The following is a 24551-nucleotide window of genomic DNA, read 5'->3' as shown; positions in this document are numbered from 1 at the left end:
GCTGTCTGCAGCCCTGCTTGCTGTCTGCAGCCGCAAGGAGCTGCATGCGCGGCCAGCCACCAACCTTCAAGCGAGTCTCGACCGGTCCATGCAAACTCAAACGCAGCCGCCGGCTCAAATGCACCCGGCCGAGGACCCGTGGGAAACCCCGTGGGAAACCCCGTGGAAAATCCCCCCGTGGCTGCGCACGCAATCGGCTGCGCAGCTGTCGCAGCACCCGTGCACCACCGCCGTTTCATTCTTTCGCTCGGGCTTTGGCTGGTGTGCTTCGCTTCGCCCATCTCCAGCCCAAGGCCGATCCCAAGCCCGATCCCAAGCAGCCCAGGCATGTCAGAAGTCACTCTCATCATCGGCGCTGGCGGCCCGTCCTGCAGCGGCAAGTCGACCATCACCAGCTGGCTTGCCCAAGTGCTCGACAACACCATCGTTGTCCACCAGGATAAGTATTTCAAGGTGCGTTCCGACATAGCTCGATCGTGGCCGCCATCCTGGGCTGCATCCGCTGTATGTGCATGCCGCGGATGTGCTGAATCGCAGTGGCATCGAGCAATTCCAGCACGGCTTTGTACTGCTGCTGTCGTGGCCAGTAGGCACTGATTTGGCTTCCATTTCCCTCCAACTCTCGAACCATACAACCATCCACATCGTGCTTTCAATCGACTACTGCCGGAACGCCGCCCGGATTCCTCTGTCCATTCTTTGCTCGATCAACTCGCTCAAATGTGCCTCTACCCATTCACTCGTGGTCGGCTCCAGTCAGATAGCGACATTCCGATAACGCCGTCGGGCATCGCCAACTGGGATTGTCCGCAGGCTTTAGACATGGAGGCCTTCATCCAAGTTCTTGAGCGGCTGAAAACGCACGGCGATCAGCAGAGCTCCATCATGGGCGATAATCGGTCGAAGCTGGATCGGAGTGAGGTCACGACCGAGTCTGCTGAGCAGTTCAAGAGAAAAATCAGCGATGCTTGCGCAGAACTGAACATCCGCCTCAAGATTGTCCTGGTCGACGGCTTCCTTCTCTACCACACAACTCGCATCATCGACCTGCTCGATATCCGGCTCTTTTCGAAGGCAAATTACGAGACGCTGAAGCGGCGCCGCGAGGAACGTTCATCCTACATTACTGCCGAAGGTAACTATCGTTATCCGGGTGCATTCGAGGGAGGGAGCATACCTGTGCGAAAGAGTTGTTCGCAGGACAAGCCAACCGCATCGGTCTGTCCTGTTCCGCCACCGCTCCGAATTTTGGTGGCAATCGAAGAGCGTGCCAGCTCGTTGGATGGAAAGGCCCTCAAGCGGTAGAGAGGCAACAGGGAAATGACTGCATAGGATTGCCGAGCACAACAGCGACACTGCAGTTTGCGGCTAACTCCATGGCGCTGCTGACCAACCGGCCCCTGCAGGCTGCTGGGTTGATCCCAAGGGCTACTTTGACGAAATCGTCTGGCCCGAGTATTTGAGGCACAACCACCTACCGCTACAGACAATCTCAAGATTGCACAGCCTCAGGAACGACTCGGAGCGCCAGGCAATCGCACATCTGGACGCCGATAGCTCCGAGTTGATTGACGGTCTCGTTCACCTGGACTCCGAAGACCGGACCATCGAGCAGCTGCTTACGCAGGTCGTGGACAATATCGTCACGCATCTCAAGTTCACAAGAGCTCCCCGCGAGAATGGAGTCGAGTGTGCGACGGTCTGACCGGCGACTCCATCCCGAACTCTCAGACCCCGAAAGGCACCTACTACCACAACAGCATCGATGCGTTGCTGCCCTCGCGTGCTGAGCCACCATGCCTCCAAGTCCGCAAACTCGTTGTGGTGATGGCGGCAAGGGACGGGCTGGAACTGAACCGCCCTTCGTTATCGGCTGGGCCCGGACCCCTGCAACACCTCCCCCCCCCCACGCTCCCTGAGCCAGAGTGTACATGATCTCAGCGACGACGTCCACATCCGGTTCTTCAGAAATACAAACTGGCAGCAAATACAATATCGCGCTTGATCAGTTCCGACGCCGCTTCCATCTTGTGGAAGAGCCCAGCGTCGCCGATGAGTCGGGCAGCCCCGCGGACTTCGCGGCACGTTTCGTCAAGGCGCACAATACAGCGGACAATCGAGCCTGCAGTTGGAGAGAATCGCGAGGCGGGGCAGCTTCGTCAGGAGCATGGACAGAGCAACCTTGAACGAGTGCACATCCTGGTATTGCACATGAGAGATACGAGGACCGCTCGGCACTGTCGCCGCTTCTGGTCAACATACCTTCGAGCACATCTGTGAGGTCGGTGATCTGCTTGAAGGACATGCCCATGGCCCACTCGTACACAACCTCGACAAGGCCAAACTTGAGACTGCCCACGACGTCTTCGCCGCGAATCTGCAGCCCGCTCTGGAACTGAATCTCGCCGACCCGCATGGCCATCGCCTGGATCTTGGCCACGCCCTGAGAACAGCGCATGATCCAATGGTCAGCACGGCTACACATCAAGCAACTGCAATGGCGGAGTGGTGGTGCGCGCACACCATCCGGAAACGTCCAGATGGAACAGTCGGCACGAACCTCTTCCAGGCGCGGCGTCAGCACCGGTTCGCTCTGGGACTTTTCTTGGAAGACAAAGCACGACAGCAGTGCGACGATCTCGGCCGGCTCGTATTCAGCAAGGACGTTCTCGAAGATCAATTCGGTCAACAGGAGCTCGTCGGCCGTGTTGATCTGATCAGGAACCGCGGTGCGGGAGGCAAAGCCCCAGCAGTGTTAGCGTTTCAGCTCCGAGCGCTGCAAAGTCGACAGCACGGCGGCAATATGGGGCAGTGCCGCAAGTATGGCAGCAATCCATGCAGGTCGCCGTTGCTCGTTGACGGACTTGCACGACAAGATCGCAAGGCTAATCAGCGTGCAAGCTCGCGTCTGACTCGCTTAACCCACCTCGCACGCCACACGGCCCTTGAGCTGGACCGTCGAGTTCTCGTCGACAAAGTTAAGGACCTTGAGGACCTCGAGGCGCTGGTGGTAGTCCGGAAGCAAATCCAAGTTTTGCTCGGACATGTTGTACGCCAGCTCGGAGACCTTGCGCTGCAGCGACTTTTGGACATGGACGATGGCATACTAGAGCCCAGTATTGGTCCCGGTGCCGCCGCGGAATTAGTCCACAGCACCGAGTGGGTAGGTGGCCGAAACAAGCAGTGCCCTCACAAGCCGCTCCACTCGCCCATCGAGTGAGGCAAGTTCGCGGTAGCATTGCCATGCGACTCACATGTTCGCTGAGGCTGGGGCAGGCTGTGCATCGGAACGTCTGAAGCTGCTTGACAAGCCCATTCTTTTCTCGGAGCTGCTCCTGGAACTCCAGATCGCGAATCTTGCTCCAGTCGTGTTCAACGAGCCCGGTGCCTATTGCCGCGAGCGTTAGATGAGCCATGCCTCCTGGTCAACCCGCCCAAGAGCCCGCCCCCAACGCACGGAATCTGCATCACTGTTACTGCTGCTGCTCGGCCAGGCGAGTAAACACGAACATGGCTGCAGAACTGTGAGTCGCCATCAAGATCTTCCACGCAGCCATCGCACATACCTTCCGAGGTGATCTCGGCAACCTTGAGCAGCTTTTGCCCTGTAAGTGCGATCTCGGCTGGGTCCTGGTGCTCAAGGAGCTCATTTGCGTCGACCTTTATATGTGAATGAACAAGAATAGATCATCAGATATCGACTCGCGGGCCAAGCGACGGCAGCGTCAAGCAGAGTACAGGCACATGAACCTCGTTGATGAACAGTGTGGGGTTTGAAATACACGTGCTGGCTGCCAGGAACGAATCCGTCGCAAAGCCTGCCAGTGTTGAAACTGCACGCAAAACACACCTTGATCTGCATGGTGCTGATCAACAGGATCTCAGTGTACGAGACCGATATGATCTCAGTCGCAAGAGCGCTGGCGCTCGGGACGCTTATCTTGGTCAGCGGAAGCGGTGCAGCCTCTGCCGATGTCGAAACAGAGATTCAGTCCAACATCAGATCCAAGAAGCGCCAGCTCAGATACCGCGGAAAGCGCTCAACAGTCCCTCTTTCGGGGAGCGGCCGATGCAGCGTGACATCCGGACCCGGGCCGCCAGGAAAGGCCGTCGACTCAACGCTTACCTTCGCTAGCAAAACCAGCACCGCTTCGCTTCTCGGATATGATGGCGACGGTGTAGGTCTTGTCGTTGGTCCGTCCGTTGGGGACAAGAGCACCGGAGCGCAGCACCACGGCCAGAGCACCACGGTAGAACTGGAGTTTGGATGCAATGTGCGGCAGTTAGGACCATGGCATTGTGGCGGGCTGTTCTTCGGAGACCCGTGCTGTTTCTAGTGTCAATCCAAGCAATCTCAGCGGTAGCGGCGCTCGGAGGCCACTTTCACTTGCAGTTGCGGCAGGCGCACTCACGCTGTTGTCCACCACGACGACTCGACCGGTGGTCAGCGCTCGGGCGCCGTACGGAGAGCCGTGTATCTTTTCACGGAGAGAGTACGTCAGGAGCAGGATTCTGTAGGAGAGGTCGTAATACTTTGATATATCTGGATCGCAAACGGAGCAGCTCAGCTTCTTGGAGGACTTGAGGGCAAGTGCCGTCTGGGGGTGTGGTGGGAACAAGAACGCCGTCAGTATTGGGTTCTGTTGGCACAACAGCCAAAGGCCACAGGGTCGTTGGCAGAGCGACGCAACTTGGCACTTTGGCTGGATAATCCGTGAGGATTCAGAATAGGCATCACTCGCTGGTAGAGTCGGCGATTCCTTGTGATCAAGCAATGCCGAGAGAATACAACCTCCTCATGCTGGCGCTGCTGGTCCGGCAGCATCTTTTGGGTGCTGTTTTCGGAAAACGAGCGCTTGATCATGTCTTCGATCCTCAGGGCCTCAACTCGCAAGAGACTAAGGATCATGTTGTAGGTCAGTCGGAACTGGGATGCAAGCTTGGTCGGGGTTCCGAGGAGCATTTGGGTGAGGATACCTTGCTGCATAGTGCGATTCATAATTGGTGATCAGAATCAGGATCCCGTGGCCGAGGCAGCTCGGACGTTCGACTGCCGCCAATCTCTGTCGCGATGAGTTGGACCATGTCCACGATTCCGACGGGGCTGGCGCTTTACCTCGGGGAGTTCGTCATTGGCAAGGAGGATGACCACGCCTGTATCATCCAAACCACGTCGACCGGCACGGCCCGACATCTGGGTGTATTCGCCTGAGTGAACGAGTTCATTGTTAAGCCAATCGGTCAGCGGTCAAATCGAAGGGTAAAAAATCTTCAGCAACGGGAAAACTGAAAATCGAGTCCGCAGGAGCCGTGGTGGCTGGGCAAAACAGCGAGCCAGTCGATCCAATAGCAGGCATGGCGACCGCCTGAGAGCTGCATATCTTCTCTGATGGCGACCCGACAGAAATGCATCCATATGCACACACTATCCAACTGAGTTGGAATACTTACCCGGCAGCAGATTTCTGAAGGACTGCCCGTCATGCTTGCGAATCCCGGAGAACACAACGGCGCGAGCAGGAGCATTGACACCCATTGCAAATGTCTCTGTGGCAAACAGGATCTTGACCAACCCTTTGGTGAACAGAATCTCGACAACCTGGACGCGACCAAGGAGAAGCAGGCATGTCAGCAAAATGCGCCAGAGAAGTGGCTGGTCAAAATCGCTGCCAAGTATCGCCTTCCATGATACTCTCCCACTCGCGTAGGAAATAACAGCTAGTGAACAAGCACATGCACTATAGTCGACCGTGTAGAATGCCCACCTCCTTTAAAATCGGGAGAAGACCGCTGTGATGGACAGCAATGCCGCGCGAGAGCAGATCGCGCACACGGAGGATCTGTGGGAGCTCTTTGTCGGTTCCTGAAAGGGAATCACTGCCGTGAGCGGGGAAGTTACGGCGCCAAAATGCAACTCGGCCCTTGTGCATCGTGGACCCGGTAAGCACTCGACACTCTACCTTTGAGTCTCGTCAAGCTCTTTTCGATCATTAGATGGATCTCGGACTTTTCAGCTGCACCAGTGGTCAGGTCAACGTTGTTCAGACCGGCTGCGTACTCCTCACACTTTTTCTTGGAGAAGGTGAAGATGATGGCAGGCAGATACGTCTTCTTCTTCAGCATCGAGATGAGTTGGATGTACGTGTTCTTGTCCTAAAGTGCATGTGCGAAAGACGCATGTGCCTCTGTAAGCTCACGATAAGGCCAAAGGATCTTCCTGGGAGCACAGGCGGTTCGATGACGGGACGAGTGATACCCACACTCGACACATTGGCGTTCGGGCCCTGATGGTACTGTCCTTGGTGCCCGCCACGGCCTCCAGACGATCCACCACGCCCCCTGTTGCCGCGGGCACTGGAGCCTCCGCGATTGGCTCCGCCACGACCACCGGGTCCGCCTCGTTCGGAAACTGAACCCCCGCGGGCGGCTGCGCGTGGATCCATTTTGACGACTGGGATTTTGACGGGTCCTGCAAGCGCCTCTCCAGCGGCCTTGTAGCTACAACAACAAGAGGCTCAGTCGGTTAGCCATGGACAGAATCGCAGCATGGCTACGGTGCTAAACGCAAGAGCGTCTCATCTCAATCAGTACCCAAACTATGCTGAACTCAGGCCAAAGGCGGATCGAGACGTACCCGGCAGAGAGGAACTTCTTCTGGGAATCCACGATCTTGTAGATCTCCTTCTCGACATAGAGGTAATGCTCGAGCGGAACTGGTCGCTTGAGTGTCGAGATAACATAGATGTTCTTCTTTTTGGTGCGCCTGGCATGAGAGAGGGGGGGGGAGCAACGCCATTAGACGCCGGTGCGTCGGGGAGAGACAGAAAGGGCGAGCAAGTAGAGTAGACACGGGTGACTTTCGAGGACAAAAGGCGTTGCAGTCATTGCCCGTGTAAAACACTCACCCAACCCAGTCGGCAAACTCTTTGGTATTCGGCACGGTGGCTGACAGTAGAATGAGGGTGATGTGATCTGGAAGCATGATGATGACTTCCTCCCAAACCACGCCGCGCTGAAGTGGGCGGGATGCCAACATGTCAGTACTGCTTTCCGCTCCTCGGGATCGCAAGGATCCAACAGAGATTCTATCGGTAGCCGGAGCAAGGACGATGCAGCTCGGCATAAAGAGCGTCGATACCGACCTCAATGTCGTTGACATAGTGTACTTCATCAAAAATGACAAACTCAACATCACGGATGATGTCGGCACCGCGATATAGCATGCTCCTAAGAATCTCGGTGGTCATGACGAGACAGGAGGCCTCGGGGCGAATCTGCACGTCGCCCGTGAGGATGCCCACGTCGTCGTAGGTGCGCTTGAAGTCGCGGAACTTTTGATTCGACAAGGCCTTGATGGGAGAAGTGTAGATGGCCCTGCCACGCAAAATCGCAGGAAGAGAATATGGCCAAGGTACCATGTCCAAGCGATGATTGGTACAATAAACGATGCATCGCAGACCGACCAGCCCGAAACAAATATCCACAGACAATGCCGAGGATTCCGGGCCATCGATAAATGCAAACACTACTTTGCTGTAGCCGATATCCTCCGCGAAGCTTGGCAATGCTTGAGCAGCGCGTCGGACCAGCCAACCAGACAACTGAACGTGACAGCATTCGGTTTCTGGCTGATCTGGCGAAACAACTCACTTGGTCATGTGCTTCTGGGCCAAGGCTATCGCATACTCGGCCACCACAGTCTTGCCAGCAGAAGTGTGGGCTGCGACAAACACCGAGTCGCCCTTCTCGAGATGATATACAGCCTGCTTCTGGAAGACATCGAGCTCGAACGGGAACTGTTTGGACACATGAATATCAGACGCCACGCCAAGTGAGAACCCAGACGAGACAGACAGAGCGCTGCAAAGACTCAAAGATTCAACGACGGTCAGCCCGAGTTGAAGCAGCAGAGTAACGGACCGGATACGCGAGGTCAGGCACGAGCTCGTAAAAGTTGGGGAAGCCCTCGTTGATGTCTACGATATGTGCCCACTCCCGCTGGGCCTCGAGGGTCTTTGCTTGGGCGACCTTGATGATGGTGTTTAGCTGAGGATGCACCAATGTTAGAGGCTACTGTGAACAAAGAGCGAGTACTCGGTCGATCGAGGACCTGTCTGGTTCGACGCACCTCATCGCCAAGAATCTGGTCCACCTCTTGAGATTGGGAGCCGCTCTGATCTGCGTCTGCGGTTTGTCCGTCCAGAGCTGAAGCGGTCTTGTTGGACTAGAGGCGGAAGGGGATGACCCGCCGATAGTTAGAGGCTGCAAGAAACCGTAGCTGGAGACGCAGGAGGGAGGCGCTGCGCTTACCACGCGGACCACTCGTCCAGGTGCTCCAAGTATATCCTGGATATCGATAGCGTCGATGTCGAGCTGATTGGAGCCGGCAATATGGTCTGATTGTGGAGAGTATTTCAGTGAGGGTTGGAACGCTATAACTAAGCGACAAACTGCCATTCCTTCCTGGTGACAACCGCTGAGAGCGGCCAGCAAGCATCCACGGTCACAGCAAGATCAGATGGAGAGATGGGTGCTCACCATCGAAATGCAGACCACGCTCAAGGCCAGGGGGAGCGACTCTGAGCTCCGCAAACAGGTCTGGTACTCCGTCCTCGACATCGACATCGACATCGACATCGACATCGACATTGCCGCTGGCAGACCGGGGAGTGTCGAGACCACCGGGCGTAAAGGGAATATGAGAAGTGCTGCCTCGAACAAAACTGCTATACGCCGAAGGTGCGCGGTTCATGGAAGTGGAGTTCTGGGCTGTCAAGCTCGAATCACAGTATATCGTCTGTCAGCGGCAGGACGACGAAAACCGGAGAGTGAGTCGAGGAGCGGGCGGTAAGACGACGACTGAATACCGACAGCCAAGAGGTCCATGAACGCTGTCTGCCGCAGTGCAACCGCTGCTGATAGACTGGAGCACAGAGCAGAGGAGAGTGATGCGGACCTCGGTAAAACCGTCGAGATTGATGTCGCCAGTCAAGATGGATCTGTGCAGATCATACTTGGACCTCGACAGAGTGAGGTCGGGTTGGATCAACGACGCAAGATCGACATCGCGCTGAAAGAGTCTTGAAGGCAGGTTCCAGGTTCCCAGGCGCGGCCGGGAAAATGATTCCACACGCAAGCACCGATGCAGCCACAGATGCAAAGATGGAGGTGAATGTGTAAGCGATGGGCAAACAGAGAGAAGCAGCTGGGGATGTCGATGAAGCCAGCGCTCAGGTTCGGGCAGAGCAAACCCGCCCGTCACGGACGAACCTCTGGCAGTGATCCAGTTGCTGGTGAGCAAATGTCGTTCTGGGTCGAAGATATCGGCTTTCCAGATCGGCCTTGTAGTCATCGCTCGAGGAGCTGGCCAGGCCGTGGGGTAGCGCTGTGGAAATACTGGCACGCAAAGCCTGGAGCGGATCAGATCCCGGAGGAACCGATCTGAAGAGGAGCGCCTGGCCGGCGTTGCCGACATCGAGCAGATCAAAGGGTGGCTCGGCAGCCGAGTCTGGAGGCGGGACAAGGGCTTTGGCCTCGAGACGCTTGAGCTCGTCAAAGATTGGTGCAGCCATTGAATTGATGGAGGCCGGCGACGGATCGAGTTCTCAGACGGACAGCCAAGTCGATGAGATCGATAGGGCAGACGAGTCGATGAGTCGATGAGTCGATGAGTCGATGAGTCGATGAGTCGATGAGTCGATGAGTCGATGGGGCAGATGGGGAGCAAGGCCAAAGGACATTCGCGATCCTGGGGCGCGGACTTGCCCACCGGGCTCGCTACTCGCTGTCAGTTGATATGCTCTCTGCCGACAGCCGAGAATGCATCCCAGCCGGGAATTGCAGTGCCGATGCGGCCGCGGCCATGATCCGGCCGATCTCTGCCCCCGGAGTGTCGCCCGAGTGCGATTCCGACACTGCCGGGAGTCGCTGAGCAGTAACAACCAAGGACGAGAGCAGTCGAGGGCAGGCGAGAGCGCGAGAGAGATCAGTCGATATCCGCCGCGAACCACCCCCATCGCCTGCCCCGCAGTCGGTTGCCATCGATCTGCCCCAGCGCCCAGGCGGCATCCTGACAGCATCCAAAACCCGATATCGACAAGAGCAGCCTGTGCCCAGACCGACGAGGAGACTCCAGCCGCACCGATCGATACCCGTCCGCCTCGCCCTCCATCAGCTCAACCCCCCAACCAGCTGCGATCGCCGCTGTCGCCTTCCCTCACCCCCTCCTCTGCTGCCCATCCAAGATGAGGAAAAAGTACAAGACCAAGTTCCCTGTTGCCCGCATCAAAAAGATCATGCGGGCCGACGAAGATATTGGCAAGGTCGCGCAAGTAACGCCTGTCTTGATATGTAGCTATCGTTCCTCTCGACTCTCGATCGTTGGCGATGCCTTGGCCGATGCTCCGGACTCCCACAGACGATCTTTGATCTTGACCGGCAATCCGGCGCAGAGCGTCGGTAAACGGAAGCAGCTCCTGCTTATGTCCTGATAATGCGTCCGACGGTCGTGGGCAGGCTCACATCCAATGGCCGAGGGCCGCAATTCTTGGTTGTAATCCAATCGCTCATTGACTCTCTTCATTCGCCGCCCTTGCTCACTGCCGACGCGAATATGCAATTCCGTATGAAACCATCCCGCCAACGATACCGACGGCTAACGACCCTCCCATGACGAACGACGTCTTGGACGGAACCATGGATGGACCCTATCAGCCAAGGCACTTGAGCTTTTCTTGCAGTCCATCATCGATGAAACCTTGAAGGAAACCCGATCGAGATCCTCGCGCAAGATGACGGTTTCGCATCTGTACGATCGTCGTCCTCTCTAGCCCAGGCGGGCGGATGTTTGCATGTCCGACGGCAATCCTTCGAGGTCGAATTCTCATCCGGACTGAACTTGGACCTCACTAGCATCTGATCCAACCTCATTCGATCTGATCTGATCCGACCTCGAAGGATTGCAACGAGCACGGCCCCACTCGCTTACGCTCACTATCGTCATTTCCCCACGTATCACTTGCCATGCAAAGGAAAAAAACGATCCTGAACGAAGAAAAGTTTGACTTTCTCCGAGACATCGTCGCCAATATCCCCGATGCATCGGAGCCGAACGTAAAAGTCGATGATGCTGGCGCCGCCACTCAAGCCTCGGGGAGCGTCAAGCGGCCGCGCAAAGATCCTGGCCTCAAGGAAGAATCAAGTGAGGAAGAAAAGGATGAAGGCAACGAAGACTCGGGCACGAAGCGAGGCAGCAGCCGGGGTCGTGGACGAGGTGGGTCCCTCAGCGATAGGGACACTCGAGAGAAGGCGGCCCACCGACAGTCGGATGCGTTTGGGACTGACCACACCATTTTGCATCTCACCCTACCTATCATTTCTAAAACGCCTTCCGACGCCGCCCATATCTCAAGGTCGTGGACGAGGAAGAGGTCGAGGGGCCAAGCCTGGAGCATCCAGCGACTAGGCGCGCCGCAGGACTTCCCGCCCAGTACCCAGTCATCAGCTCGGAATGAACCAACACCATTCAAGGTCGCGGCGACGACCATCAAGATTGCGACATCCATATCCTTTCTGTATTGGGGTACGTCGCTCCACAACGAACGGGCACCAAGCTTGCATGGGGGTGTTGAGGAGAATGGACCCGTCCCCTGGGCAACGAAGCAATACACTTGCGAACAAGCCGCGGCCTGACGGCTGTATGGATGGCCTGTACTGATCCTGACGTGTCGCTGCTTGCCATGAATGAGATTGCACGCGGAGCCATGGTATTGGGGGGGTGAATGAATCTATTCAAAATAACGGCCCCCAAATGCCGTTCTGCGGAGGGGAGGGGGAAGGAACCCCTTCAGAGTCTGAGAATATTGGAGAGAATCAAAGTCACCAGAGTGGCAATCGTCCAGATGCCGATCGTGATCCACTTTGCCTGACTCATGGGTGTGTCGTGAATCCAGCCCCAGAGGCCCTTGGTGCCCTTGGGATCGCGCGTGCCAAACAGCTCGTCGCTGAGAACATTGGTGATCTGGAACAGCAGCTCCGAGACCAGCAAATAGACGGCTGTTGCGAACATAAAGTTCAGCATTGGATAGTTGGCAAGCGGAGGGTACACAAGAAGCGACTTGGCATTGTCTTGGAGCCAGATGTGATGCTAATGCGCGGACGAGACATCGATGCGGTGGGTGAGTGCGAGAGCGGATGACGAAAGAATGAACAGTAGTCCATGTGCAGAGGTGCAGAGGTGCGTGCGAGGTGCGGATTGCCCAGCCCACTACTTTGCAAATCAATCTGCGAATCGTCCTGAGGCGCGTCGGACAAAGGAGGTCAAGCTGCACGAAGTACCGGTATACCTGAGCAATGTATGTCTCCAGGGTGATGCGGCCACACCAGGCAAACATGTGCAGATTGACGCGGCGGAGAAGCGGGGTGATGTTTCGCACGTATATGAAGCTGTAGGAGATAGCCAGGCGCCAGGAGAGTTATGGCGACACAGGATTAGCTTGGCGTACCGAGAGACGTCCTCCGTCAGATCGACCAAGGCATGCAAAGGGCCCCCACGTCACAGATATGCTTGGCATGAGCGGATGCACTCAATTTCAGGACATCAGGCATAAACATAGCCATCCCAATGCAGCGGCGAGAATTGTGTCTGCCCCAACAAGCCGGTATGGGCAACTTACAACAGAATCGGGATAAAGGCCAAGTACTACAACAACAAAGGCAGATGAGAATACAGCCAAGTGAGCGGCATGCACTGCAGGCAAAGAATGCGGCTCGGCAAGGTTGCAAAGTCGATGGTGGACAATCAGGCCACATACAGGATGGAGCTTGTTGTAGTCGATCTTGTTCATGGCTAGCAGAATATGCGACGCCCATGTAACAGTCGGGATGAGAGCCGCAACCAAAATAGTGATCTTGATCATGTGCCCCTTGATGATATCCTGAAACGAGCCAGTCTTCATTTCAAGGTGTCGGATGAACGAGTCGAACATGGGATAGAAGAAAGCACAGAGCCTATATTAGAGGACAGGAAACAGTTAGTATCGCTGGTGCTGTTGAACACGACCACTTAGATATGCACAGTGCTGTGTTTCACTGGTAGCATACAGGCTGCTTTGGGCCAGCCGCAGCGAAAGGTGTATCGCGGCACACAATCCCACAATCCAAAATGGAAAGCCCGTTCCAAACGCGTTTGTGGGGTGCATCCTCGAGCCGGAAGACAGCTCGCCTGCCCCTCGGTTGTATCGTTGCTGGCGGGTTTGCCATGCTCAAAGCCATTGGGTCGCATACGAGTCGTGAGAGCCCACGCTACATGCAAACAACGGCCACTTACATTCCGAGCAGCGTCATGTACCGGTCGAGACCAGAGCGGAACATCCACTCCTTCAGGCTGTTCTTGTATGCGAGAATCGGGAGGGGAGAGTACGGTCCAAAGATCGAGAAGACAAACTCGCCGACAGCGGGAATCTCCCAGAGCAGAACCACAGTCAGGAAATAGACGATGAACTTGATGTAGATGCGGCGATCGTAGTTCCACTCGCTCTTGATGGCCATAAAGACGTATACCGACAGGAACCAGAAGGTATGCATGGGACAGATGTAGTACTGTGGGTGGTGCGGCAGTCGTTTCGTCAATGCACGAGAGGCAATGCACAGACGACCAAGTGTAAAAACCACAATGTTAGCACAATGGACTCGAATGCCGCATGCTGCGGCGAGGACGGCGGTCAAGAGTTGAGGCCGATGTGGGAATCGCCCAACACTCCATCCATTGTCGGTAGCAGAATCACCGAGTTTGTAGACCAACGAGACGGGATCCGGGTTGAGATGCGGCGCCCAGACACATTACCAGCATGTACTCGTTCGAGGTCACGACGCAGATCACAGCGACCAGGAAGTTCAGACGGAAGAGCATCTTGAAGAGACGCTTGAGACTGTAATCCTTACGGATATAAAAGTACGAAAAGTTTCCAAAGCCCGTCATCCAGACGTAGCAGGCAATGAAGATTCGGATGGTGTTGTACGTCTCCGAAGCGCGGAAGTAGTGGTAGAGCAGGAATCCGACCTGTCCGTCAAGATGGGCCGTTGGTGAGAGCTGGTCAACAGCTTGCCAAGCATACAGCCACGCATACAGCCACGCATGGGGCCAAGCGACCGAATAACGTATGCGCCGTCGATGATGCCCAAGGTGCTCAGAGAGCCGACGGTCCTAGTGGTGTCCATGGCGTCGATGGTGCTGATGATTGAGCCGATCCAGACAGCAAACAGGCTGGTTGCAACTGGGCTGTGACCGGTGCAGATGGCGATTGCCCTGTGGAGCTGCCCGGAGACAGGGCACGATCTGCCCAGAAACAAGACAAAAGCGATGCAATCCCTATCCAAATCGCGGACATGGCATAGGAAGCTCACCTGCATCCAGCCCTTCCATTCCTCGGTTTGATGACGATTCAGGATCTGATCAGCGTTCTTCTGGGTTTCTGGTGTCAGCTCCAGCGACAGAATGGCGGCCAGGAAGATCAGGACATACACAAAGAGGAAGATGTCCCGCGAATAGACCCGCAGGCCCCGGGGGAACCAGTGGGCAACGTCGCCAGCGTAAAAGAAAAACAGAAGGAGTCCCAGAAGGATGACCGAGCGGCAGACCGAGGCGGTCTTGGTGAAGTGGAAAGAGACCGGACTGGCGGAACGAGGCGAGTCGGCGACGTTGGCAGGGTTTTCCTCGGAGTTGTCCTGGGCCTCGAGGGCATCGTCCTTGTCCGCATCGCCGGCAGGCGGGACTTGTCTGTATTGGGTGTGTTCGCTGCCGGGTCGCAGCCAGCAGCCGATTGTGTTTGCGGCATAAAAGAGAACGACGAGGATCCAGATGAGGGCAAAAAAGGCCTGGGGCAGGGTGATGGCAGCGGCAGACGGAGAAGCCATCGACGAGACCTCGGCAACCATCGTAGCGGTGGCCGTCAGGGCTGGGCAGGCTGTTCGACGAGCAGATGGACAAGCGGCAGGAGCAGCGACAGAAGCGCAAGACGATCCGCGAGCCAGAGCGACGACCGAAGCGAGAAAGCGAAAGGCCGGGCCAAGAGCGGGCGCGGGTGCGGGTGCGACGTCGGGCGCGTTTGGGTGGTGCGCGCCCGGCACAGCCTGTGTGGACTGTGCGGCTTGTTTGCCGTGTGCGTTTGTGGCTGGCGGGTGCGCGCCCGTGTTGGGCTGTGCGTTGTCGCGCCTCTGTTGACTCTGTGCCTTTGTCCCTGGCCCCCTGTCTGTGTGGCCCCTGTGTCGCCCCTTCCTGTGTCAAGCATCGGTGGCACCGTCGTCGCACATGTGGCTTGAGCGGGGGCATGTGCATCATCACAAACACCCGACCAGCGACAGCGCATGATCGTCCCTGCATCTTCACATTATTGCGCTCGGGCTGGGAAGTTCGCGCTGGCTCGTGTACAGCTGCGTAGATCCGCAGTTTGGTCGCTATCATTCGCAGACTCCCATACCATCGATCCAATATTCAATTCAGCCAATCCAGTTGTCCACCATCACCAATCACCAGCCAGGACCCAGGAGCCGACTGAACCCCATCGGGGAATTAGCACCCCCATTCCCTTCAGAACGATTTCATTCATCCATTTGACTAACTCCCAACTTTCATCGCAGCCCGTAGCCAAGGAAAGGCCCTTCCGGAAAATCGACCTTCTTGGCTCTTGAGATGAGGGTCCAGCTGGTCCTCAGTGTCCTCGCCGCCGTGCCGCTCGTCTGGGCTGTGTTCAATGGAACAAACCCGCTCTATCAATCGTATCCCCCGGCCTATCCTCTCTATCCCACCAAGAACCAGACAACGCGCGTTCTGACCCTGGGCGTCTTTGGCTGGTTCACGTCGCCTGTGGTTCTCGACGACAACGGCTACGCCAATGGTCTCGAGTCTGCCGTCGAACTGTAAGCCGATGCAGCAATCGACCATGGAGCCAACACTTCTCGCTCTTGTGGGCCGCATCGCTCACGAATCATCTGGTGCTCTATGTCTCCACCCAGGTTTCTCTCGGTCCAGGCGGCCGCTGATCTATTCAATGCCAAGTGGGTGTTTGTCTGGGTCGAGGGTGGCTGCCCATCATGGTGGTCGCTGGAACTTGATTGTGTTTCTTCAGTCGTATCCTGCATAGCATCGCTATCGACACGATTCTGAGTCCTGGTGATGCGATCGTGAAGCATATACTCACACGCGCCACACTGCCCATTGCTCCACATATCCACCATTCCTGTTTCATGATACCACATCGACCAACCACGGGCAATCCCAACGATCATCGCCAATGCTTCGTCCTTGAGCAGCAACACGCTCTTGCCCGATATCGTGAGTGCCTGTTGAAGGCTTTACAATCAGCGTGGTCGTAATCTTGCCCTCTAACCGTCTATCGCACTGCACCTCTCCATTTGCATGTCCACCTGCAACCCTCGCCGATCACTACTACCCAACACCAGCGCGTGGTTGTCGAAGCTATCGACATGTTCAGCCCAACGAGTGCAGGCCAGATCGCGAATGCGGTACCTAATCATCCTTGCTGAGCACATGAGTACTTGGCTGGGTTGCAACCGCGCTGTTTGATGGCGGCTGGCTCTCGATAGCAATTTGCTGCTGCTTTGAGCCTCCCCGCACTGCCAGCTGCATCCACAATCTCTGGGCTGACCTCTACGCACCTGACAGTAAACATTGTGCCTTACCAACCTTGCATCCAGTATCTTGCCGCTCAGAACGCCGTCTTTCTCAACAGATACGCCGGGTTCATTGGTCAGTGATGCTCGCATCTGAATATGCTGTCTGCGGAGGCTTTATCCTCGCCACTGGCACCTCGGGCAGCCTCGTTAATGCATCCAGCTCGAACGACGACATAGGCGACACCACCGATGTTATCAATCCCGGGACCCTGACGGCATCGGCCGAAGCCATGATGGCCGGCAAATTCAATGTTCCAGTAAGAATGGCACGTCGGGCCTGCGAATGCCGTATCGACGGCGAGATCAATTGAGATTTCGGCTTACTGACATGATCCCGTTCTGTCCCCAGTACTGCTCTCCCTTGGTGTTTGACGACATGGTAATGACTTGGCTGTCGCACTCATGAGCTGTCGCATGGCACTGCCTATCAACAGGGACTTGTTGAGGGCGTTCGATCGCCCATGTTGCTCCAACATGCTCCAACATGCTCTGATGTGCTCTGATTGTTGATGCAACCCACCAGTTCGACGACAAGACAACATATCCAACCTTCTTCCGGACCATCGGCAAGGCCGAACTTGCTGGCGCAGGTGTGATTCACTCGACACAGCTCGTTCACGAATCCCGCTTAATCTCACACTATGACGCTGCCTCTTGTCGCGAACAGGTGTCGCCGACTGGGTTGTGTCGATGGGCTGGACCAAGGTGGTTCTGGTTGTTTCGGTGAGTCGACGGCAGTGGGGCTGCAACTGCTCTGCCGTGCATGGCGGGTGCTTCTGTGCTGGGATTGGCATAGCCAACTGACACCATACATTCTCGATCCTCGGCCCGGCATTGGCTTGGGTGCCACTCCACACCAGTGCCAAAACAATGACGGATATGGCTTCCTGTTCTTTGGCGGCTTTGTTCAGAGGGCTGCACACAACCGAATCGACATCCTCGACACCATCTACATATACTGCGGCGATTCGCCCGCGCTGGCCGACAACGACTTTGTGACTCCCGTGAATCGAATGAAGGCCACGAATGGCCGGATATTCATCGTCTTGGCGTTTACGGATGCAGTGTCTGCGTTGTACTTGCAGGTATCTCAGTCGCAGTGCCAGAGAACGAAGCGACTATCAAGCATACTCGAACCCAGATGCACTTGACCCCAGATGCACTCGAACCCAGATGCACTCGATTCTCGGTGTATACGATGTAGTGCTTCGACCGGAATTCACTCATATTCCGGGCTTGCTCTCATGGACAAACACGAATCCAACTGGACGCTCGGCCCCATCAACTCTCCTCATAGGCACTGTGAGTCACTCGCTTCCTAGATTCCGCGCATAGTGTTATGTCGCTCAACATCCCGGTGTTGGGTTTATACCTGATCAACCACGATCAACTGACCGGCCCTCTGTTCACAGCAAAGCAGGTCTAACGAGTCTAGAGTACGTGTGGTTTGTGGCAGCACAGCCATATGATCTCCCGACGTATGCGTCCTTCTTCGAAGACCCAGCAAACAGAGCAGCAAGCTTCTATCTTGGCCGCAACGTGACAGCATCGGATTTTAACCCGTGAGTGACCTTTCAGGGATGTCCACGACATCTGAGCTGACAAGGGACATGCAGTGAAGGCGGTATGGACATGGAGGAGCCAAGGCTAACATCGACTGACTCAAATTGCACTCTCTGTCGCTGCAGAGTATTCGGATTGTGAGTTTCGCATGCACGTCTCGTACTCCTGATGATATTGAGGGTCTAGTTTATGGCCAAGCGAGTCCTGCATCCCGCCCGTGAACAGAAATTATAAGCAGATTGGCCGCCATGACTACCGATGTGGCTATGTGTTCATTGATCGTCTGAGTGGACTGGAGCCGCATCTTACTTTTGGAAATGCAACGACGGCGTGCTGAATTTGCTACTCGCACATGAACAGGGACGGCCCGGTGAGCTACTTTCCCAACAACCCGGTGTGGTTGCAGTTCAACCAGACTTGGTCGACATACGGGCAGCGCCCACTGAACTATCCCTTAGGTGGAGGTCATGTAGTGATGCCGTAAGTAGTGACTTTGATTTGGCACGGTTCGACGACTGATTCACTCGCGCCAATGAAGCGCAAGAAGTATTTGGACGCATGACATGGGATGGATGCCTTGCTAAGCGACACTGTGAGCGATCGCCCAAAGGCCAGACTCTGATCCGCCATCCGATTGCTCTGGCGCTCCAGGATGGCATATGATTGTGCGCTGTCGATGCTGTATGGATACGACCAGGTATGTGGTGAATGTCTGCGTGGATAATGCTGCGATGGAGTTGACTGCAATCAGATATACAACTCATCAACAAACACCCGACGACTCGCACGTGCACCTCCATCCGCCCCACCAATGCTTGATCCCGACGGACCATCCAGCTTCTGCGCGAGCATCCGTCAAGCGTCACGCTGTCAACGATCGCCCAGCGGCAGCTCGACCCGGCTTTGACAAAGCCGTCGACGTTTTCGGTCGACAAGATGGGGTCATGCGGCATGTTGGTCTATGACGGTGAGACGACGACGGTGTTCGCCGACGCTTGAACCGATATGGCGGTCGCTTGCCTGTGGCCGCCAAACTCGTCGCTGATCTGCGATCTCCTCCATGACAGAGCTTGGGAACTCCCAATCCGGGTAAGCACCGCTCCGGGTCTGGGTCGATGGCGAGTCGTTGATAGTGCGGTGGAGTTGGGTTGGTGTGTCATCCAAGCCATGGAATGGGACTCACCTTATCCAACATTCACAGCGGTCTCCATATTATGTTGGTGAGTCTCTTCTGACAAAAGACCGCCTTGATGAAACAATGCTGAATCTCTTGGATCTCTTTAGAATACTCTCACATCCGGCGTGGTTATCCTGACGATTTTTATGAATGGCAACTTCTCGGCCGGGCTTGAGCAAGCTTCCTTCCAAGACGGGATGACGCTCCGCGATGTGTTTTCCATCTACTTTAACTCGACAGGTATGACCAGCACAAGCTATGGAGAGATGGCCTTGAATAATGCGATTCAGTCGATGGTGATGCCCTTCGAGCATGCAAGCAGCGGGCCCCCGTGCTAGGCATTGCCCTATCCACGCACATTCATCGTGCCCGATTTTGGCTTTGCTACATGTTGGCAATCACTTGCAGCTCGAGACTATTGCCTCAGCGCGTCGGCTTGCCGTTGTTTGGAGCGGTCACAGAGATCACCGAGTGTCGCTTACTGACGGTGCTTGGATCTGCAAATACTGCGACAGACTTTACCATCCCGGTCGACTATCCACCGATTACGCGAGCAAACGAAACACTGACTCGGATGGCGCCGGCGCTGGCGGTGGCGCTCTGTTTCATACTGGCTGCCGTGGTGGTGCTGGGTCTGACATGGAGATACACTCCGCAGACAGAGGTTGTGCCGATCGAAGTGGCAAGATTAAGTAAGTCGGCAGAAATGAGGTGGCGGAGCTCGATCACACCAACACCAAAGGGCTGCAGGAAGCATCGATGTGCTGACGAGCAAGCATTGCCACAGATCTAGTGGCATCCGCGATAGGATACGGAGTGCTGTTCCTGCAAATTGGCCTACCAACGACAACCAAGTGTGCTTTGATGACGTACCTGACCATGGCTGCATTCGGCGTCTCCATGAGGTAGGCGAAGAGCGCGGTGTACTGGCTCACGGAGGCCGAACACGGCGGCCGTGGTGACTGAGTCAGCTGTCGAAGAAGTGTTCTGACGGGATCGCATATCGCCACAGCTCACTTTGGACGACAACGCTCAGTAAGTGTGCTCGCGGACGATCGAGATCATGCACATGTGGTGTTATCCCAGCACAGCGCCATGTGGCTTCATCCTCTGATCATCGTCCCCGTCCCGATATGGTTTGGCACTGCCGTGCATTGCATTGTTATGCATGACACTTTGCCGTATCTTGGATAACTCATGGCTCAGAGCTGGCCCGTGTGGCGCCGTGTCGACAGAACGGCATATCCCGGCGGTCGGTCATGTCCCGGCCTGGCTGGCCTGTGGTCGCCTCTGTGGTCATGGCCGGATGGGTGAGTGCACATCCCGACAATGTCCTCTCACTCACCATCGGGGCTGGGCCATTTTTACAAAGCTGCCCGTTTCCATCAATTGACTGCTCTCCCAATAGATCCTCGCCACAATCGGCATATCTTTGAATCCGCCCGTTGCCGTCGATGTCCCGGTGGCAAACTTGACGGTCTATACAATGTGCGAGCAGTCATCGGGGTGGTTCGTTGAACTTGGGATCTACATCGCCCTCATGGTCGTGTTGACTGGCTGGACTGTGCGAAACATCATGATCATGGCAGAGACACCGATATTGAAGTAGGTCATCCGCGCGCTGGCCAAGAGAGCAGCGCTCGAGCTTACCGGCGGTCCATCAGTTGCCGAACATCTCCGGGAATGCAATCCTCGCCGTTCTCGATCGTCCGCACTGATCACATTTCTTACCGGACTTGCTGTTTACTCCAGGACCCACGCCACTCTGTTTCTGATCTCCCTCAGGTGAGTGCTGCAAATGCAGCTGGCTTGCACACGATAGACACATAAGACCACACGAACTGCTCAGCGGCCGAGTGGTGACGAGCCACTCGACTCTGTCGTTATGCATTCGCAGCTGACACATGCACGTCGTATCGACGGCGCACTCGATTTTTCACGCCACGCCAGCCACCTGGTTGCCCTGACAGGGATCCTCGGCACACTGATGTATATCCCAGCCATGCTCTCGTTCATTTTCATTTTTCGGGTGGTCGCACACTTGCTGATCCCAACGACTGTGGCGGCGCCTATTCTGGTCTCCATTGCCATGACTATTTGGAGAAGCCCAGGAGAAGCTGGACTTGAGGAGCAGTGGGTTAGCACCGGTGTCAATAGGTTGAAGGTCGGCCAGAACTCGGTTGATCTGGCGCGGACAGCTCGTCACAGCGCGTTGAACATTGGCATCTGCAAACGAGACGGAAATGTAGTCGAACTTGGAAAGCTCCACGTTTGGGTGGTTGACTCGACAATAGTCGCTTGCCCCCACAATGTACCACACAATTCGGAGAAGCCAAAGAACGAGGTAGGGCCCCCGCCAACGATTCGGTGCCATGACATGCACTTTGTCCACGATGGCCTGCGATGTGGGTCGGTAATCGGATCGATCAGGATCGATCAGGATCAGGATTCGGCAATAGTCATCTGGACCAAATCTCGATACCAAGTATATTAGCCGGGGGAGACTTCCTCGAGCGCAATCAATAGCAGCGACTAAGTGCTTCTCGCGACTCTATAATCCAGCCCTTTGTGCTTCCTCCGATTGATACTCATAACCTGCTCCTGCAAGATGAGGATCGGGTCAAGCTGCTCTACCGCAGTCACCCTCAAGTCAACATAACCTTCGATGGCTGTGATCAAGCAGCGGCGTTTGTGAAATCGTTTGACCGAAGGTTTATTGCAACCTCGGCTCAAGCCAGCAGATACAGCAGGAGCAGCAGGAACAGCAGCATAGGTAGTAAGGGAGGCTAGGCCACAAAACGAACGGGACACATTAGCTTGAGTCGGGATTTTTATTGTTTTCTGGTGCTGAATAAAGGCACCAGGCCACCGCTACCATGACCAAACTGTGTGCCTATAGTGCTTGGAAGCCAGTCGAATCAAGAAGGCCGAGTATCTTGATATAGAGAATTATGGAACTGTCTAGAAGGTTGAATCCATCCACCACGCTCCCACACCGAGACATCAGCACAGCCAAGAACACAATCTCGGTATGCTATTGGGCCGTCGCCACAGGAGATCGACCGGGTGTATTCAAGACGAGGTTCCCTACACTTTATTCAGAAAAAAAACGGGACAATATAGCCGTTTCCATGAACAGGTAGTATGTGCTGTGCTTGCGTCAAGCAAAGCCACAAGAAATAAAACAGATCACTTTGGCAGCCTCCGAGTGAAGACCGCCGGTCGCTCTCCGATCTCCACAATCGACCTGCATACTGTGATCATGTTGCGCGCCGCATTGACGTCGCGATTCCACACTGTCCGGCAGCTGGGTTTCTTGCAGCTCCTGACAAATGGGAATTCGCAACACTGGGCGCATCGAGTCCTTCCAACCGAACTGGCTCCAGGCACTTGGAGCACACTTGCGAGGTGTTGAACTCGTTCGCCGAGACTACCTTGACACTTCCATGATGGTGATTGGGACGGCGTCGGTGGTGCTCGAATTGCTCAAAGTACCGAGCAAACCGCTGCCTCCGAGGGCTGGATGCATAGCCCTTGCCCTGTCGCCATGACGCATTGCCAAAGGCGATCACCACATCGGTCCGTATCGGGGCGTGCTTCAGGACGGCCTTGCACATCCTGTCGACGGCCACTTGGCGCCTCTTGTGGCCTGTGAATCGATGGTGACGGGCCTTCTTGCCAAGGTGGAAGTCGAGCTGCACTCGCAGCTCCGGTTGCAGGACATGGGTGAGATGGACCTTGAAGGCTTCCGAGGACGACACCTTGGGCGAGGGGGTGGTCGACATCCAGGTCTCGATGCCGAGTCGATACTTCATGGTGTTGTGCCGCTCAGTATTGGACGTATGGCCACACATGTGCTGGTAGTGGCCATTCGAGAACGAGACCACCTCGTCTTGGTGGCCCGGTGCTTGGATGACCGCCGTGAAGATGGAGCCGACTCCAGGATCGATGCCAATCCAAGTGGTACGGTTGGGGTCTGGGTTGCCGATGTGGGCCTGGATACGCTGCTCGGTAGTCTTGACGGGTGTGGTGGTCTCGGTGTGATCGGTTCGAGGCAGAAACTTGACGAGACCGATGGTGCATCCGATACCATCGGTGCTGATCTCGTAGTTGAACAGCTTCTTGTTCACGTCCCGCTCTTGGAAGAGGGAACTACGCAGCTTGAAGCAACTGCGCCAGAGACGATCCTGGTTGTTGATGCCGTCATCACCTTCTTCCTTGAGCTTGTCCCGGGTGAGTCCAAGGCGCTTCTTTGGACCCAGGAGCTCCCAGAGAGTGACGGTGTCGATCTTGACATACTTGGCCGTGGCAGTGCACAGAGGAACCATCGTGCACACGGCCGGAGGAGTGTCGAGAGAGAGCTGCTTGAGGGCCCAGTTGATCCTGGCGGCCAGCTTGTTGATCTTGGACTTGGTGGTGCCGAGCTCCGACTTGGCCGTGGTGAACCTCTTGTCGTCGGAGGGAATGCCTCGGGCAGTGAGCTCGTCCAGCTTGGCCTGGCGCTGCAGCTCGGTGACTCGGAGGGCGGGCATGTCACAGTCGATCCACTTGTGGACATTGTCGACCATCTTGTCTCGGGCGAGGATTCCCACATGGTGTGAGAGGCGATGGAGGGCCCGGAAGCGGTCCTGGTCGCTGCTGTACCGAAACTCGTCCAGGATGTGGCTAAACTCGGGATAGAGGAACTCGAGATCGGCCTTGGGTGGAGTCGAGTCCGGTTTCTCGAAGAGCTCGAGACAGACCTCGATGGCGTCGTGCTTGTGCTTGTTGGCTGGGAAGACGGCAGCGCAGAAGCGGCGAAGGAGTCGCCAGTAGGCCAGGTCGAGGTGGGTGGTGCAGTTGGTGGCATAGGCATTGACAGCCAGTGTGAGAAGCTGACTGTGAGCACCATCAGGCAGACGAGGGGCCGGAGGCAGGTCTGCGTGCCGAGTGGTCTGGTAGTCGCGAAAGGAAGCGACCAGATGCTCGTTGTATTTCTCATTGTCCCCGGTCGGGGAGAGGGCACCGTCCTGGACGATCTTGAAGCATTGGCGGATGAAAGCAGGGGTGGACTTGGAGATGACGGGGACGGGAAGATCCTGCTCGATGCACCGGAGGATGTGCAGGTTGAGCAGCCTGG

The 24551-nt window shown here is 56.0% G+C and overlaps 5 protein-coding genes across 5 annotated transcripts; 3 read left to right on the top strand and 2 right to left on the bottom strand.

Annotated features, from left to right (window-relative positions):
* The first annotated feature begins 148 nt into the window (after window positions 1-148).
* Window positions 149-1994, top strand: BJ171DRAFT_516322 (P-loop containing nucleoside triphosphate hydrolase protein). The gene is made up of 3 exons (XM_053112023.1): window positions 149-453; window positions 757-1135; window positions 1407-1994. The coding sequence occupies exons 1-3, from the start codon at window positions 328-330 to the stop codon at window positions 1703-1705; spliced, it is 804 nt and encodes a 267-aa protein (XP_052964096.1). The 5' UTR covers window positions 149-327; the 3' UTR covers window positions 1706-1994.
* On the bottom strand, window positions 1965-9669 carry BJ171DRAFT_601361 (antiviral helicase; the record flags this gene model as incomplete). The annotated part of the gene is made up of 25 exons (XM_053115086.1): window positions 9271-9669; window positions 8957-9080; window positions 8539-8797; window positions 8311-8396; window positions 8129-8224; window positions 7921-8046; window positions 7651-7796; window positions 7143-7374; window positions 6906-7012; window positions 6635-6763; window positions 6261-6498; window positions 5961-6153; window positions 5766-5863; window positions 5452-5599; window positions 5117-5208; window positions 4793-4981; window positions 4413-4598; window positions 4127-4256; window positions 3851-3966; window positions 3567-3660; window positions 3255-3388; window positions 2927-3106; window positions 2561-2713; window positions 2263-2443; window positions 1965-2122 (listed from the first exon to the last, which is right to left on the bottom strand). Exons 1-25 carry the CDS (start codon window positions 9570-9572, stop codon window positions 1965-1967), a joined length of 3897 nt encoding a protein of 1298 aa, XP_052964095.1. The 5' UTR covers window positions 9573-9669.
* A 360-nt stretch (window positions 9670-10029) lies between these two features.
* Window positions 10030-11637, top strand: BJ171DRAFT_194299 (histone-fold-containing protein). Its single transcript, XM_053106209.1, has 4 exons — window positions 10030-10350; window positions 10714-10807; window positions 11031-11272; window positions 11412-11637. The coding sequence occupies exons 1-4, from the start codon at window positions 10245-10247 to the stop codon at window positions 11462-11464; spliced, it is 495 nt and encodes a 164-aa protein (XP_052964094.1). The 5' UTR covers window positions 10030-10244; the 3' UTR covers window positions 11465-11637.
* Window positions 11638-11768: 131 nt separating this feature from the next.
* Window positions 11769-15024, bottom strand: BJ171DRAFT_194293 (putative O-acetyltransferase). The gene is made up of 7 exons (XM_053106208.1): window positions 14404-15024; window positions 13844-14059; window positions 13328-13599; window positions 12813-13008; window positions 12675-12700; window positions 12345-12444; window positions 11769-12145 (listed from the first exon to the last, which is right to left on the bottom strand). Exons 1-7 carry the CDS (start codon window positions 14932-14934, stop codon window positions 11846-11848), a joined length of 1641 nt encoding a protein of 546 aa, XP_052964093.1. The 5' UTR covers window positions 14935-15024; the 3' UTR covers window positions 11769-11845.
* Window positions 15025-19048: 4024 nt separating this feature from the next.
* Window positions 19049-22544, top strand: BJ171DRAFT_516313 (uncharacterized protein). The gene is made up of 12 exons (XM_053112022.1): window positions 19049-19222; window positions 19323-19344; window positions 19457-19475; window positions 19540-19672; window positions 19948-20124; window positions 20220-20337; window positions 20445-20467; window positions 20639-20742; window positions 20841-21037; window positions 21185-21217; window positions 21383-21776; window positions 21995-22544. Exons 1-12 carry the CDS (start codon window positions 19192-19194, stop codon window positions 22220-22222), a joined length of 1479 nt encoding a protein of 492 aa, XP_052964092.1. The 5' UTR covers window positions 19049-19191; the 3' UTR covers window positions 22223-22544.
* The last annotated feature ends 2007 nt before the right edge of the window (window positions 22545-24551 follow it).

Source organism: Polychytrium aggregatum, assembly GCF_025602895.1.
Source record: "Polychytrium aggregatum strain JEL109 chromosome Unknown BJ171scaffold_35, whole genome shotgun sequence".
Taxonomy (NCBI): Eukaryota; Fungi; Chytridiomycota; class Chytridiomycetes; order Polychytriales; genus Polychytrium; species Polychytrium aggregatum.
Note: the sequence above shows the minus strand (reverse complement) of the source record. Positions and strands in the feature narration are given on the sequence as shown.

Excerpts from the sequence above, each read along its gene's own strand:
- BJ171DRAFT_516313 (XM_053112022.1), top strand. The coding sequence starts at position 19,192 with ATGGGGTCATGCGGCATGTTGGTCTATGACG. Across the intron at positions 20,743-20,840 it reads CTGTGGTCATGGCCGGATGG|ATCCTCGCCACAATCGGCAT; the intron begins GTGAGTGCACAT and ends CTCTCCCAATAG. Across the intron at positions 21,218-21,382 it reads CTGTTTCTGATCTCCCTCAG|CCACCTGGTTGCCCTGACAG; the intron begins GTGAGTGCTGCA and ends ACGCCACGCCAG.
- BJ171DRAFT_194293 (XM_053106208.1), bottom strand. The coding sequence starts at position 14,934 with ATGGTTGCCGAGGTCTCGTCGATGGCTTCTCCGTCTGCCGCTGCCATC. Across the intron at positions 13,009-13,327 it reads TACATGACGCTGCTCGGAAT|GCTCTGTGCTTTCTTCTATC; the intron begins GTAAGTGGCCGT and ends CCTCTAATATAG. Across the intron at positions 12,445-12,674 it reads GCCTTTATCCCGATTCTGTT|CTTCATATACGTGCGAAACA; the intron begins GTAAGTTGCCCA and ends TATCTCCTACAG.
- BJ171DRAFT_194299 (XM_053106209.1), top strand. The coding sequence starts at position 10,245 with ATGAGGAAAAAGTACAAGACCAAGTTCCCTGTTGCCCGCATCAAAAAG. Across the intron at positions 10,808-11,030 it reads AAGATGACGGTTTCGCATCT|GAAAAAAACGATCCTGAACG; the intron begins GTACGATCGTCG and ends TGCCATGCAAAG. Across the intron at positions 11,273-11,411 it reads CAGCCGGGGTCGTGGACGAG|GTCGTGGACGAGGAAGAGGT; the intron begins GTGGGTCCCTCA and ends CCATATCTCAAG.
- BJ171DRAFT_516322 (XM_053112023.1), top strand. The coding sequence starts at position 328 with ATGTCAGAAGTCACTCTCATCATCGGCGCTGGCGGCCCGTCCTGCAGC. Across the intron at positions 454-756 it reads ACCAGGATAAGTATTTCAAG|TCAGATAGCGACATTCCGAT; the intron begins GTGCGTTCCGAC and ends GGTCGGCTCCAG. Across the intron at positions 1,136-1,406 it reads ATCCTACATTACTGCCGAAG|GCTGCTGGGTTGATCCCAAG; the intron begins GTAACTATCGTT and ends CGGCCCCTGCAG.